Consider the following 15887-nt stretch of genomic DNA (forward strand, 5'->3'; position numbering starts at 1 on the left):
CGAACACATTAAAAAGGGGGGAGGTGGGGAGAGAGACTCTTATTGGATTCAGCTATTACCTTAATTGACCAGATGGTTAAATTGCAGAAGCAAAAGCACGGTGCAAGACCGCAAGAGTTTCCTGCAGCTTCAGATACGTGGTCTGAGATGATCCGAGCCAGAAATCTCTTGGGGGAGCCCTTGATTCCTGGAAGAAAACAGCCAGGGGGAAAAAAAACCCGCCTGGTGCCACAGTTCCTCTTTTCACAAATTCTCCTTACTGATTATGTCCTTTGCTGGTAATTGTGACCTTCCTGGGAAGGGTGAGGCTGGCTGGAAACGGAAATGATATCGTCCGTGCTGTCACTTTATGTTGTTGTGCCCAGTTGGTAAATTCCAAAAATATTCCTCCTCTTCCTACCCTGTACCACGGATGAGGCCCAGGTTAGCCCTGTGAGGTAGTCCAGCCAAGAAGCACACCCAGGAGTACTAGCTCTATCTTGACTGTAAGGTGCCATTCACAGAATCTTGCAAGACCGGAAGTATTTCTCCCCTCCTCTCCTTTTACTCTCCCGAAAACTAGGGGGGTCCCTTCTGAAACGCTTCCCAGGCCTCCCCCTCTCCTCCTGTGGACTGATAGATCTTTTCCACGCCGGTTGTCCAGTCTGCGGCTCTCCCTCCTGCCTCCCAAGGTCATCCCCACAGACGATTTCACCTTCCTTCAGCCCCTGAAATTCCCCGAGCGTCTTAGGCTAATCTCTCCACCAAACTATCTGATAAGGCTGCTGTTTTGGGGGATAGAAATGGCGTCTGTGTTGCCTTCAGCTCCTCAGTAAAAGGCAAGATAAAAATCTTGCAAATAAAAAAAAATCCGATGAGGCCCCACTTTGGAAAGTTGGTATCATACATTACAATTTCCAACGAAGCCGGCTTACCGTCACGGTCGCAGATAGAATTTCATTCTTTCTCCGTCTCTGCTTGGGGATGTTCAACTCCCGCCAGATGTGCAAATTCGATTCGTGTCTTGATGCCTGCCAGCAGCCTCTTTAGATTCCCTTGTTGAGGAATTGCAGGCTTTAATGGTTCTTGTTCTCCCCTTCCCCCTGAAGATCTGCTCAAAGGGAGAAACGAGGAGCTGAAGCCGGACCCTTTCCTACGCAAGAGCCCCTCCCTGGAGTCTCTGAGCAAGCCCCCCACCATGACGTTTGCCGGCAGGATGTTCACTTCCACGCCCAGCGGCTTGAAACCCCCGAGCAAACTCAGGTGAGTCCTGTAGCATCATTGCTGTAGGAAGCCGGTAAATGGGTGGCATCAACTGGTCCACCCCTCTCAACATAATCCACACCAGGGTTGGGGTGTTGTGAACCTCCTGGTGTTTCTGGATTCAAACTCCTGTCGTCCCCAGACAGTGTTCAATAGATGCCATCCATATCTGGAAGACCAGTTTCCCAACCTCGGGATCATACTGTTTTTTCTGGATTTTCCCCCCATTCCAGCCTGAAGATTGAGCCCAGCTTGATGCCATATTGCTGAACTTGTCTTACCTTTGGGATTTCTCTGTCCTCCGCTCACTTTCCAACCTTTATTAGGAATCTCCTTTAAGTTCCTCAACCCACACATTTCACAAACCATCAGATTTTGGTTTTACCTGCAAGCCAGGCTGTTGTATCTCACTAGAGCTGAATCAAGAACATCTTTGGCAGCCACCAAATATAGCGCATAAGTGCAGGTAGCATTATTTAAGAGTAAATTGGGGAAAAAATGTGCCTTTCGCAGAGGTGAACTTCGCGATTTTCTAAGTGCCTACTGGCACTCCCATTGTCCAGTTCTGTTAGTCTCCCTGATGGGAACTTGGCAGGAAGACATCGTTTTTGAAATGTCAGGGATTAGCTTTGCTCCCAGGTTGGACCTCATAGGAGGCTCACAGATGTGGCTTGGGGAGAGAAGCATCTTCCTTGCAGACCAAACAGTTCATTGCCCATCACCAGTGGAAAGGTTGCAAATGACTTTCATACCCCCAGTGGGTTGAAACTCTTTGCTTCTTTCTCCTCCCCTTCCCACCAATTAATGGACCCTCAACCAGGTGCTTGGCGACCTTCAAGCCAAGAGCTCTTGTAAGCCACCTCTGGCTAATAAGTTACAGTTTCCTCCCCGATTGTCACAAGTTTTTGGAAGGATCTTGGCATTTGTGGCATTATCCAGATGACAGCAGAAGAGGACGCCCCAACGTGAGGCAAGGTTTCCTTCCTTTGATGACCTTGAGAATGGGTGGCCTCCTGCCGTGGTGGGGAATAACACGACCTCCCAATGACCTGCCCATCTTTAACATTTGGTAGCTATTTCAAAAGCCAGCCAGCCAAGCTGGTTAATGGAGAGGTTGAGAAAATAAGACCTTCTTCTTCTTCTGGCTTTTAGTGTGGAAAGGAAGGATCCGTTGGCCGCGTTGGCCAGGGAATATGGTGGCTCAAAGCGGAACGCGCTGTTGAAGTGGTGTCAGAAGAAAACCGAGGGGTACCCGGTAAGTAAAGAGATGGCTGTCTTTTCCTCTTTGGAATAGTCCTTCTTCCTTATCTCTTCGGAGAGAACATAGGCATGGGTTTGCTCTTAGGACGTCACTCACGCTTGAGGTCCGGCGTCGGTTGAGATTCCCGGCTTGGAGGTTGTTTGTCTTGCTTAAAGCACTGTTTGTGCGGTTCTGCGTTGAAAATCCTCAGTGCGACTTTGGCACGTCCTAGAAGTGCTAGAAAAGCACTTGAGCTGGGCAGGGCATTGGGAGGTCATTGGCCCTCTAGCCAATCAGCCAGTTGGCATTGCCCTGAGCCCGCTGCCTAAAAAGCTCCGAGATAGTCCATCCTCGTGTTGCAAAGATGTCCTTGGGGAAAGGAGATTGAGAGCAGGATGGGGCGGCCCCAGAGGTCACAGCGGCAATCCTGAGGGCACATGGGGGCCCAAAATACTTTTTACATGGCCAGGGGCACCTTCAGGGGATGGGAGTCAAAAAAGGTCAAAATGGTGGCTATGTAGTTGAAACCCTGTCCCTTTTTAATGTGTGAGGCACATGAAAGGTCAGGACTGTGCCGAGTGATAGCCGCTATCTTGACTTTTTTGACACCCCCTTCCTGGATGTGACCTGCAGAAATGTCAGATGGCTGGCTGGATGGCTGGCTGGATGACCATCAAGTTGGTGTCAACTCTTAGTGACCACATAGATAGATTTTCTCCAAGATGAGCCAAAGTAATTACTAGATTGCAATTTGGATGTGAGAGGAGATAATTATGAAATAGGTAACCGGAAAGTAATCATGTACTTACACACATCCCTCTCATGTTGTTCTCTTTCGGGCTGAGCAATGTTATGCAGAGTGCAGAAAATGAATTTTTGGAAAGGAATTCAAGGCCTGAGAGAATGAAAGAGAATAGAGCGAAAACTCTGATTCCCTGCCCTTCTCCTGGCAAGCCATCCTGGCTGCCACTAAATCCGTCCATCGCTTCATAACGGCCCAGGGTTCATCAGTCGTGCTCACTGACCCCCTGCGTGGGTACCAGGATGCTGCATGTACCTCCAGGGTGGTGGCGTGGACCAGCCTCATCCTGGCTGCAAGGCGTTCTCTAGAGAAGAGGTCCTAGCTTGCAAAGAAAAACCCTAGAAGATGCTTGTAGTAAAACTGGGCTTGGGTTGCATTGTGGCTACCAGCCAAAATGTATCCAATGACCTTCCCATTAGCAAGGAATGTGGCGTTTGGCATGGGTACAACTAAGGCTACTAGCTGATCCTTCAGCTTTCCAAATCCCTAAAAAAAACTGTGAACAAAAGCATTATTGTATGAACTACAGGTCATCCTTGTTTAGCAACTACGATTGGGACTGGCAACTTGGTCATTAAGCAGAGCGGTCACTAAGTGAAACCGCAACTGTGCTTATGATCTGACTTCAGCTTTCCTTTGCTTTACAGACCTGCAAAGCAAGGACTGGTCGTAAAGTTACTTCTTCATCACCATCATAACTGCAGGTGGTTGCTAAATGAGGCAGTCGCTAAACGAGGATGACCTGTAGTTTTTACAGCATAGTTGAAAAACTAGCCTAAGTTGCAGGGTGGTGAGGATTGCGTAACTCTCCCCTGTTTCAAAGCCGTTGCTGACCAGGATAGTCTGAGGACAGATCAGATATGAACAACCAGGGGCCACTAAGAGCACACCCCTTCCTCAGATCCCATTTGTAGGAGGCAAGGCTGAAACTGTAGTCCCATTTTTGTTTAAAGGTGCTTAAGGAATAAAATGAGCGCCTTAACCTTGCAGAATATCAAATATCTCCTTGTTCTCCAATTAAATCCCCCCAAAACCACTTTTTCCCAAAATTGAGCCCCAAATCTGGCCAGGTCTAGGACATGTTTGAGATATTTTACAAATTTCTCTCCAAAATAAAGCCCATCTTGACCCACTATGTAACCTGGAGCCTTGTTCTGGAGATGGGCAGACCTATCAAAGGGTTTCATTTCGTCTCTCCCGTTTCAGACCTTAAATTTGCTCCCACCTGTTTCCACGTCAGTTGGCTTTCTGTTTTAAAAATCCGCCTTAAAAAGTGTGTGTGCTTCGGAGCACATTTTTCGTATCATGCCTGCTTTCGCACCCAACGCATGGATTTTGCAAGTATTTGGGTACAGATTTTTTAAAAAATTGGCAACCGTTTTTCAGTACAGAGCAAATAACCGAGATTATTGCTCCATTTTTATTTCGGTGTTGTTTTCCAGCAAGTGCAAATTGAGAGACGTCTGAATGCCAGCTCCGCTTCCATCTTCCTTGGTTCTAATGTGACTGTTCCACTTGTTGATGCGTGCAGTTCTCACTGGGTGTGTTTGTGTGTCTCCTTGCGAGTAACTTTTGAAGCCTGATTTGTGGGCTGTTACCTACCCAACAAGCAGGATTAAAAATTAAATGGGAAACTGGGGAGGGGGAGATGTTTCTTGGAAGCTCTGCTCAGTTCTGCTCTGCTGCCCCCTTGTAGGGAGAGCTTCTGTATCAGGCTGCTAGACCCCACATGGCCACGAGGTGGCCACAAAGAGTTCAGACTTCTCTGTCTGTTGCTGCCCTCTAGTGGCGCCTCTGTTTATCGCAGCTCAGATCTGATCTTCCTGGTTGTCTCTGTTTTGCAGCCTTTCTTCTTTTCTCCTGGATTCATTACTTGTGGGTGGGGATGGAGAGTGGAAAAGGAGAGGGTGCTAGCTGAAACTAGGGAAAGCTTCACAGGCTCACCCATTTTCATCTTCGGATTACCATACCTGGACCGCAAAACGCTAAGCCGCCAGTAGGTGCCAGCAAAGGGCTAGAGTTGTCTGCGTCGCTTGTGGTCTTCCAGATTTTTGCAACCCAGAACCGACAGCCCCGCCCTGGAGATCGCCGCTGTTCCCCGCGTGAGATTTCAAGCGCTGAGCCCAGCGCCGGAGGCTATGCCCGGTTTATGCAATTGCCTGGAATGAAATGTGTGCAAAACAAACTCTTCCCCCCTCCAAGAAATTTAAAAAAAAAAAAAAAAAAACTTTCGCACACCCTCTTGGATCAAAGGAATGCCAAATGTATTTGGTTCCTTTTAATTTTTATTTTCAGCTCCTGAAGTATTTCCGCTGGGCCGTCTTACAAAAAGGCATTTGTCATTTTTGGCCTGAGTTTCTGGAGGCATTTGTTTTCTAGACGTTTCTCTTCCGGGCACTGCTATCCTCAGAGCAAAGGGCTTTGTTTCCCTGACCCGGCTTTGGGGGAAGCCAAAACGGCAGGGTCCTTGGGGAGGGGGGAGAGCAAGGGGGAGGATCACAGCAACCACGTTCCGTGAAGGTGCGTGAACGCCAGCGCCCCTGGCTCCTCACCTAGACAAAAGGGACATGCTCGGCCTGTCTCCAGTCTGTGACCAGTGCGTGCCACTGATGTTCAGTTAGTTGAATTTTCGAAGCCACCCACTCCTCGGCCCCACCCGGCTTTGCAACGCTTTCCCAGCCGAGCATCTTCTGGAGGAGTCAGGCCAAAACTCCCCGCATCTCCAGCCCGGTTGGAGAAGCTGCATCCTCAAGCAGGTGACCCCTTCAGTCCCCTCCTCCTCTAAACTGGAGAAATACCGTGGCAGGGAAGGGCGGATTGGATCCAGGGAGCCCTCCTCTTACACAAACGCCTTCCCTGTGGTCTGACATGCCCCCTTTGAGGCTCCAGGCATGATTAGCGCCTCTCCTTCCCTCCTTAAGCCTGTTGACATTATGCGATGTCTCATCCCCTCCAAAAAATGATTTCGTTTGATCCCGGAGAAGACTGAGCGGAAGCCAGGCTGCGCCTGCCAAAAATGTTGGAGGGTTCCTTCTGCGACGTGCCCAAAGTCTTTATCCCTCTTTCTGGAAAGGGGCCCTGTGTGCCCAGACAAGCCCTTCGCTTGTAAGCCCGCTGCCAGCGGAATTAGCAGCCCCATCGTCTCGTCTCGTCTCTCTCTCTCTCTAGTCACTGTCCTTCGCAAACGGGGCATTCTTTAAGTGCATCAGCTCTGTTTATCCTACAGAGAGGAAAGATTTGCAAACCAGCCAAAGTGTTACCGATTAAGCTGCTTAGCGCTGTGGCATCTGCCTGCCTCAGAAGCCCGGGAATACGCTTGTCCTTTTTTTTAACGCTTTCCCTACCCCAGCGTTTGGCAACTCAGCCTCTTCCAATCCCGGGGCTGCAATTTGTATTTTTGCTGCCCGAGAACTCTGGAAGGGGCAGCCCATCTGGACGGTGCCAGGTTGGGGGAGGTGGTGCCAAATCAGGCATGGATGCCGAGCGAAGCAGGAGGGACGGTGCCCACTTGCAAGTCTGTCTGCATCTTCCGCCTTTTGCCCCGTCCTGTGGACCTCCGTCCCTTGCCACGTGCTCTGCGGACCGTGGCGGTCTTTATTAGGCGCTCTCCCAACGTTCATCTCTGTTCTTTCTGCCTTGTGTGCCCCGACTGCACCAGGCGGGGGGCATGGAATGAGTTTTTAGACCTGGTTTCCGTTTATAATTGTTTACGAGGAGAAAATGCATCATGCAGCAATCAAATCATTATTTCTGTCTGACAGAGTTCTCTAGGTAGATCCCAAAGGTATTTTTTAAAAAGCAGAAGGACAAAAGCAGAAACCATTTAATTACCAGCGCGCTTCTGGGTACAAGTCAAGGCGCTGGTGGTCAGCTATGGCCTTCCCGGCAGGGCCATCTGTCTCCAGCCCTGGCCATCCTACGAAATCCAACAGGGTTGGCATTCTCCAGCTCCCATCATGGCGGGAGGTACGTCTTCTCTCGCACCGGGCCTGCCCTGTGGAACAGTGTTCCCCACCCTGCCAGGTTCACACGACTCCAGCCCTGCTGATCTTTAAGAGTGCCCTGAAGACCTGGTTCTTCTATCGGGGGCTGAGCCAGGATGGTATTTGAGCCTATTGTAATTATACAAGATTTGTGTGTTGTTCTCGGCACCTTACGCTGTAATTTATCGTTTCCTCATCAGATTGTGATGTCTGTAATCTTGTTAACTGCCCAAAGTCGCTTGGCAAGTGGGCAACCCTATAAATTGAATTAATTAAACAAATAATAAGCAGTAGAAACAATACCATCCATTAAACAGCACAGGAAGATGACTGTACAATAGAAAAGGATGCAGGCACTTAAAGGACTGACTTTATGAAGGATAAGACGAGAAGAAATTTCTGGACTTGGTCTTGAAAACACACCCGCATAGTCTTCTAAAAGAAAACTATAATCGCGAGGGCCTTAGATATATCTTCCTCCTCCCTTTTATCTCCAGCTTGTTCTTATCAGGTAGAAATCAAATGGTCTGAATGGGAAATGTTTAACTAAAGGTGCAGAAGCCCTGAACAACCAGACATTTCCTGCGTGCATGTATGATCTGTCACGCCAATGCTGTACTGGAACCTTTGCTATGCTAAATTTCACGCGACCGAAAAAGCTGCAAAGGTTGAGTTTGCGACCCGAGTCCTCTCTAAGTCTGGAGACGACGTTTCTTCGTACTTGGAGGTAGCCCTGGAATATCACGATAGCTTCTTCGCGGATGTTCTGATTCTCTTGACTGGAAAATCCGATCAGAGTGAAGGAGTTTCTCTGAATGATCAGGTGGGGATCATTGCCCCACTTCACCCAAAAATGTACATGGTGAGGGCCTCAGCTCTAAATGCAGGGGGGCAGATCTGCCCCCGTGACTCCCATGGAGAAAAGGAAGAATATCAACAGTGCAGGGAGTCCCCAGTTTAAGAACGAGTTCCCTTCCCAAGGTCTGTCCTTAAGTCGAATTTGTACATAAGCCAGAACAGTATTATTGTATTATACTGTATAAATAGTCTTGTGTAATGAACTCGAACTATTGTGTATTTAACTCGAACCATTGTGTATTTAACTCAAATCATTGTGTATTTAACTCAAATCACTGTGTATTTAACTCGAATTTTGCTACAACGGGCTCCGTTCTTAACCATGGGTCATCCGTAAACCGGAGGTTCTTAACCCGGGGACTCCCTGCATTGCTGAGCTAAGTCATCAGCAAGCCATGTGCCCCCCCTACCCAGGAATGTCCACGGGGGGCGGGGAGGATGAAAAGACTCAAGGTGGCAGTCGCACCCATGTAAACAAACCCTGCCCCCTTTTACGTGGATTGCATATAAAAGGGGTGCCACTTTCATTGCACGTTCGTGGCCACCCGCTTGACTTTTTTGACCTCCCCCACAGATGCCCCTGCCCCCTCCTGTTCATGCTGTCGGATACCTTCCCCCCAATTAAAAAAAATAGGCTGAAAGTCCCACCCACTATTTTTTTTTTCATGCAGCCTCTGGCCCTCCCTCCCCTGAATTAAATAAACCAGAGAGCCCGCTTGGCTGCTCTTCCTTGCCGCCGAATAACCCTGAACAAATGGTAGGTGTGCAAGAAGCAATGGGGGGGGGCTTCTCAAACGGCCCCAGAGGCTTTTGCAGCACGTCGGGGTCCCTTAGCAAGCCAGCTATGAAGGCGGAAACCTTGGAAATGCTTTTCCTGCAGGTTCCAGTCGGACCATGTATGGAAAACCAGGGGAGAAAGGAAACCTCTGTCTAAAGACTATTGTGTTTTCCGGTTGGAGTACATTTTTTATTAGTACAGCAACCCTGCGAGGAAGGGCGAGGGGGCCATGATCATCTGCTGAGCTTCAGGTGAGACCGAGGGCTGGAACTGAGTTTTCCCATCCCAGCCATGCTAAATTACTCTCGGGCAGCTGCAGATGATGTCCGAAAGTCCTCACGGAGAGTTACGCGGTTGGAGATAATCCGACCTTTTCGGCAACCGTCTCCCCACCGCGGGAATTCTTCTTCGCCTGCCCCAGTTTGGTTCTGAATGCAAAGCCTTCTCGGGGGTCACCCGCCCAGAGAGAACCCGTTTCCGACAAGCGGCACGTTTGCAAGCAGCCCTGTCCGCTTTGCCTTCCGCTGGGCTTCGGAGAGCCTCTTTCAGACTCTCCAGCCTCTGCAGGTGAGCCAGGTGGAGCTTCGGAGCGCTTCTCGTGTGGCGTGGCTGCCGCCTTGACTTCCTCAGCCCCGCCCTGCGGACACCGCTGCTCCCGGCCCCAGGTGGACGCTCCCGTGATGGGGCGCGTGCAAAGAGGCTGCGACGGAAAAGCCTGCGCGGCAGGGCGCAGAGCAGCTCTGGGGCCGGGTTCCATTCCGGTGGGGACAGCTTGATCTGGAGGTCCAAGTTCTCCAACCACATAATTCTCCGTGAAGACTTTCGGACATCATCTGCAGCTGCCCGGGAGTAATTTAGCACGGCGTGACAAGCGTTAGGATGAGATCATTTTTCTCCACCATCCCCGTCGCCCCTTTGAGAAACAGGTCAAAGACCCGATTCTGCTGCTCAGAGGCCGAGGCACTTTCTTTCAGAAAGAACGAATGCAGCCCCCACCCCAAAATCCCAGGGGGCGAACAGATTCTTGGCAAAAGTTTGGGAAATCATAGATAAGTCCCCATCGTCTTGCTATTCTCATCATGGTCTGGTTTTCCTGGGTCAGCCAAGTTTGCCTTCATCAGTGTTGGCAGATCGTATGGGTTTCGGGGGTGACATTAAGCCAGACCTGGTCATTTTTGTCGTGGCACGTTGGGTTGATCTCCTGCCTTTCCCCCAAGGAAAAAAGGGGTCATAGGGAGTAGTTGGCAGCAGTTCCTACCTGTGTCTTGATTATAACCGGTCTTGACTACTGCAGGGGCCTGTATGCGGTGCTACCCTTGAGGGTTGTCTGGGAATTGCATTTGGTGCAAAATGTGGGCTGCTGACAGCACAAGGCAGAGAGATGCCATAACACGTGCCAAGAATCTGCCCTGGCCGTAGATTGCCACTGGACACAACTGCAGATGTGGGTGTTAAATAGGTTGATCTTTACTCTTTGATCTGAATTTTTAGTCTCTCTCCTGTGGCTGCCACCAGCAAACATTCTGGGAGTTAAATCCCAGCACCTGGGACTTGCAGTCTTAGTGTATCTGGCGGATAAGCCGTTGGAGGATGTGACGCTTAGAAAGAATTCTGATTAAAAACTAGCAAGGCCTTAAGAGCGCAACTCAGAGGAAACGCCGATCTGAGCAAGGCCAATTAAAGCTGAATTACTACCGTCCTTTTCTCAGATTTCTTTTTTTCTCAATCTCGTCTGTTATTATCGTTACAAGCCTGCTGTCTGGGCTCCGGCAACTGAACATTGCACAAATATTCTTAGAGTTATGTTCAGCGCTTCAGATGTCATCATCCATCACATTATGACTTCGGCCATCTGGATCATTATGGGTCGGTAGCCAAGACCGGGCAGACGGCTTCTTTAATAACGTGAGAAACGAGAAGTGCTTCCCTAGCTGAAATCTGTCTGTCTCCCCCGGCCTTTCACGTATGATGCTGCCCAGCTGCAATTTAATTTCCGAGAAGGATAAATAAAAGCTTTTGTTCCTTCCCTTAGCTAGAGTAGAAACTATGGGGCAGAGGTGTCTCGTGGACTCTCGGCTGCCACTCCGGGAAACTGAGTCGTAGTTGCTGAGGATAACAATGCTGGGAGGCCTGCTTGAGGGCTGGCCAGAGTCTGCCCGCTGGCCGCTGTGGGAAACAGGATGCTGCCCCGGAGGGACCTCTGGCTGCTCCAGCAGCCCCTTGGCCACACTGACTCCAGCCCCCTTCCTCCAAAAGGACTTGCTTGCTGTTGTTGCTTCTCCTTTTCTTCCTGAATTTCCTGGTGTCCCATAACTCTCCTTGACGTGCCGCAGATCTTCAGCCTCCAAGGTCGCCGCTGACGTCTGCGCGGTCCCTCCCTCGCCACCTCGTGCTTCGCGTCTTCCCCTTCCTCAAATGCCTCCTGGACGTGGGGTCGGCAGGATGCAAGGCTGGATGGGGCTACCGAGGTCCTCCTTGCATCGTGCGGGCCCCTCGCCGACTTGGACGCGTCCCGGAGGCTTCCGCCTCGGCCAGCGCTCCCCCACTTCCTTCCCCGCCTGCGTTTGTGCCGCGGCATCTCGGGCAAGAGGCACAGACCGTCCCGTTCCTTCCAAAGCACATCCCAGACTCCCGAGACCTGATTCCCTTTCTCGGTTCTGCCTTGTGGCCTTCATCCCACGTTTTGGTGGCGCTGGTAAGGAAATACTTGTACGCTTTCCAGTTCAGCTGTCTGCGACGCGATGCGATGCGACGCGACACACACGTGCCTCCAAGCCTACGTCTCCATCTCCAGCCCTACTTGGCGGTAACTAGTTTCCTGAACTAGTCGCATTCCAGCACAAGTCCTCCGATGCCCTGTTCTCCAAACCCGGCGGCTGGATTCATACATCGCACCGAGCCATCACCAAACGTGTTGCGCCACGGCTCAGCTCCACGTGTTAAACCTGCCCCGGGTTTTGCAAGGGCGGTGGGAGGTCTTCCCAGGGCTCGGGACTCCCCTGTGGAACTCATCGCCACAAGATCTGGGGATGGCCCCAGAACAGGATAGATTCAGAGGGGAGAGGTCTGGCCGAGGGCTGGGGGTCTTCAAGACTCAGCGTTGCCGCCACGCCGCGCCAGCGTTATTCTTCCAAATTTCTTCCAAGGTGGCTGTGGGAGATTAAGCAAAGTTTGTTCTCCCGCTTTCTTGGGTTTTATTTGTTCACTTTAGATGCTTATTTTATGTGTTCCAGATTGTTTTTAGGTGGTTACGGAATTTTTAGCGGTTGCTGGGTTCTTTGCCGCCCAGAGTCACCTAGTTGTGAGATGGGCAGCTATAGAAAGATGCTTAGTTAGTTAATTAATTAAAATGCAAAGCCATTCCAAGAGAATTGAGGGGGGGGTCCGTCTCTCGCCTTCAAGCCCCCCAGGGGCTTCTGGTTGGCCATTTGGTGAGGAACAGAGCGCTGGATGAAGACGGGCCTTGACTGGATCCTACAGGCTGGTCTCACGTCCTCCTGAAGCCTCGTGCATTTGGAGGGCAGCAAACCGAAGAAGGGAGATCTCGTCCGATGTGCACATTGGGAGGGGCCAGCTGTGCCCCAGCAGCCAAAAAGAAGCTGGGGGGTTCAGTGCCAGGGCCCAGCCTGTGAGATGCGGGGGCTGCCGCCCAGCCTGGCGCCCCCATTGATCAAGCGCTGCGTGCGGGCAGTCTCGTCTTCCCCTCGCCCGGGGTGGGCAAGCGACAGTATTGAGTGACTGTTTGTTCCTCTCCTGATTTTGAGAAAGTGCCGGGCGAACTAATCCAATCTCAGCCAAGCTCTTTAATAGAATTAAGGCTGCCAGCCATTAAGATGAGGGGCTGGAGGCAGCAGAGCGTTCCCCCCCCCCCGCCGGGTGCCGTGCCCCAAATCGCCGGCCTCCTCGTGCCCATCTGAGGTCCGCATCCACTCTTAATTGTCCTAGGAGGAGATGGCATTGATCTTGTGGGAACACGTGTCCCGAAGGGGCCTTTTATTTCATCAGCTTGGCACTGATTGCGGGTTGATCGATTGTGTTGTCCGGGGGCTGTTTCTGCCACGCAGGGCACCGAAACTCAGCCCCGATCTTGTTTTACTGGGACAGGAGCCTTGCCTGTCTGTAAGGCCTCTGTCCGTGCGGGGAATTCAGCCTTCAACACCCCAGGGAGGCTCTGCACGAAGACCAGGAAGAATCCCACCCCCCCAACAATTGCATCTCACCTGGTCGAATAACGTCAAGGGAGTTTTTTTTTTAATTACGTTCTCAATCTTAGTGTTGTAAATCAACTCCCAGAATCAGTGCATGGTATTGTTTTGATGCAGTGATATTTGTGGAGCATCGATCGTAGATTATTAACACTCCAGTGCTGAGATAACTTGGGCTATTGGGGATTTAAAAAAAAAAAGAAGTATTGTATCCATGTGAATTACAGCTTAGGATGTCAGGGTTAATGAGCATAAGATTCTTTGGCTTTTCCATTCGAAGTTGAATAGAAGATTAAAAAGGTGTTGAATATAACGTAAAAAGAATGCTGCAGATTGCATCAAAGTATTCGTTGTACAATGAAGGTTTCGGTCTTAAGCTGATGATGTAGGGTTAAATTCTCCGTTTTTACTTCATGTCTTTTGTACGTGCCAGTGAAGGAAAGAAGTAGATAAACAAAGCAAAGTTGACAAAAATTAAAATGAAAGAAAAGAAGAAAAGAAAAGAGGGGAGGAGAAGGAAGGAAGGAAGGAAGGAAGGAAGGAAGGAAGGAAGGAAGGAAGGAAGGAAGGAAGGAAGGAAGGAAGGAAGGAAGGAAGGAGAAGAGGGAGGGAGGGAGGGAGGAAGGAAGGAAGGAAGGAAGGAAGGAAGGAAGGAAGGAAGGAAGGAAGGAAGGAAGGAAGGAAGGAAGGAAGGAAGACTGTTGGGTTTCTAACTTTCCTCTTTTTGTGCATTTATAAAAAAAAAAATTCAGCAGGCAGATAAGGATGTTGATCCTCTGATAGCCTTAGTAAACGCCCGGCCGATGGCCGCAGAAACAGCTTTGCAAAAGCGAGACCCCCCAGCGAGGTCGCCTGGCTGCGTTTCAGTTCCCCTCCTCTCCTTGCATTTGCAGAACATCGACATCACCAACTTCAGCAGCAGCTGGAGCGACGGCCTGGCTTTCTGCGCCCTCCTGCACACCTACCTGCCGGCTCACATCCCTTATCAAGAGCTCAGCAGCCAAGACAAGGTGAGCTCCTGCCTCCTCCTCCACTAGGGGGCTGCGAGCCAGCGGGCACCTCCCGAGGGTGCCCCCTAGTGGAGGGCAAAGGGATTGCCAACCGTGCAGGAAAACCGCAGGCGGATAATGCTCGTGGACCAGCCGCCTGTTTGGGCTTTTGGGGTGGTTTGATTCTCATGCCCCCTCCCTCTCTCTCCTTTGTAAGAGGAATGTAAATTGGTAAGCAGTTCCCAGTTATGCAAATAAATAACTCAGTCAAATCTTTCATTTAAAACGCTAATTTGTTAACTTAAATTCAGAGGGAAAGCTAATGTTGAAAAGTCATTCTAAATTCCAAAGCAGTTTCTCAACCGTGGCAGCTTGAAGATGGGTGAACTTCAACTCCCAGAATTCCCCCAGCCAGCATCGCTGGCTGGGGAATTCTGGGAGTTGAAGTCCACCCATCTTCAAGCTGCCACGGTTGAGAAACACTGCTTTAAAGAGTCACTGGGAGTTGCTGGGAGCTGGGTGGCATATCAATTTAATAAATAGTAATAATAATAAAATTCCTTCTTTGACATGCAAATAGCACGGGAGCCCAAATTCTTAATTTCTTCACCCTTGTTGCAGGGGTACTGATTTTCTACCCTATCAACTCGCCCAATGTATTATTATTAATAAACGCCCATTATTCATCTGTTGGCTGTTGTGCTGCCCTGTTTTAGCGCTCAGCGGTTTGTAGGCCTACGAGAAACACTCCGGCGACAACAACCCACAGCCAGATCCAGATACGTTTTTCCGCCGTGAGGAATAACCCACGCGTAGAGGAAACAGAAGCAGATACTGTATTTTTGAACGTTCTCATACTTCCTGCACAGCAGCCCTGAGCTGCTTCGTAAAAGGGAGGAAAACAGGGGAAATAATTACAATTAAATGGCTCCTGTTTTGCAAGAAGGAGTCCGGATCTTTGTGGGCTGAGATCAGGCAGAAGCACCCGGTTTGTCTCGACCCATAATGCGGGACTTGAAACGGGGTCTTCTCCGTGGTGGTGCTGCAAATAAAGAATTAGAGCAGTGTTTTGCAACCTCAGCGGCTTAAAGATGGGCGGACTTCAACTCCCAGAATTCCCCAGCCAGCCAGGCTGGCTGGGGAATTCTGGGAGTTGAAGTCCGCCCATCTTTAAGCCGCTGAGGTTGCAAAACACAGAATTAGAGGAAGTTGGTTTGACCTGAGTCCCCAAATGCACCTCGAAGGGAAACAGCTGGCGTAACTTACGGGCTGACAAATACGTTTCTCTTTTGGAAAATGGGTTTAAACTGGGTGTTTTTAACGGAGGCAGTGCACGGAATAGCATTATTTCAAATAAATAAATCCCTTCCCAGGTTAAATTTTGCACTGCAGCTGAAATACTGTCAGATCAGCCCCTAATTTGGAGAGTTTGGGCAGATATCACACGCCAGAGAACGCCCGCGCGCGCACACCCTTTTGACATCATTCCTGCAATCGCTACGGACGATTGATTGATTCATTGATTACGTGCCGTCAAGTCGTTTTCGGCTCCCAGCGAGCCGCTCGATCGATTTACTGCAAGCGTGCGTTTGCTATTTGTTTAAAAGATGTGCATCGTAACCCTGGGCGGTTTCCTAACGGTGATAAAAGCAAGAAAAAGCGTGAAAAACCAGCCCATAGATCCATAAATCAATAATAAAGCAAGCAAGGAAATCAGTCATGTCTGTGTAAAAGGAGAGGTTATCCGGGTGTCTGCAAAAGCGTCCAAAAAAGTCAGTGCAGCTGTGAGT

At 50.0% G+C, this 15887-nt stretch overlaps 1 protein-coding gene across 3 annotated transcripts in view; it reads left to right on the top strand.

Moving 5' to 3' along the window:
- Positions 1-15887, top strand: part of SPECC1 (sperm antigen with calponin homology and coiled-coil domains 1) — a 112933-nt gene that overhangs the window by 87777 nt on the left and 9269 nt on the right. For all 3 annotated transcript variants that reach the window (XM_088138761.1, XM_088138762.1, XM_088138763.1), the window contains 3 exons: positions 1089-1242; positions 2395-2497; positions 14002-14118. In XM_088138761.1, the coding sequence (XP_087994887.1) occupies positions 1089-1242; positions 2395-2497; positions 14002-14118 (374 nt within the window). The remainder of the gene's footprint in view (positions 1-1088; positions 1243-2394; positions 2498-14001; positions 14119-15887) is intronic.

Source organism: Python bivittatus, unplaced genomic scaffold (assembly GCF_059951505.1).
Source record: "Python bivittatus isolate LINGU-HERP-01145 unplaced genomic scaffold, Pbiv_v1 ctg000240_np1212, whole genome shotgun sequence".
NCBI lineage: Eukaryota > Metazoa > Chordata > Lepidosauria > Squamata > Pythonidae > Python > Python bivittatus.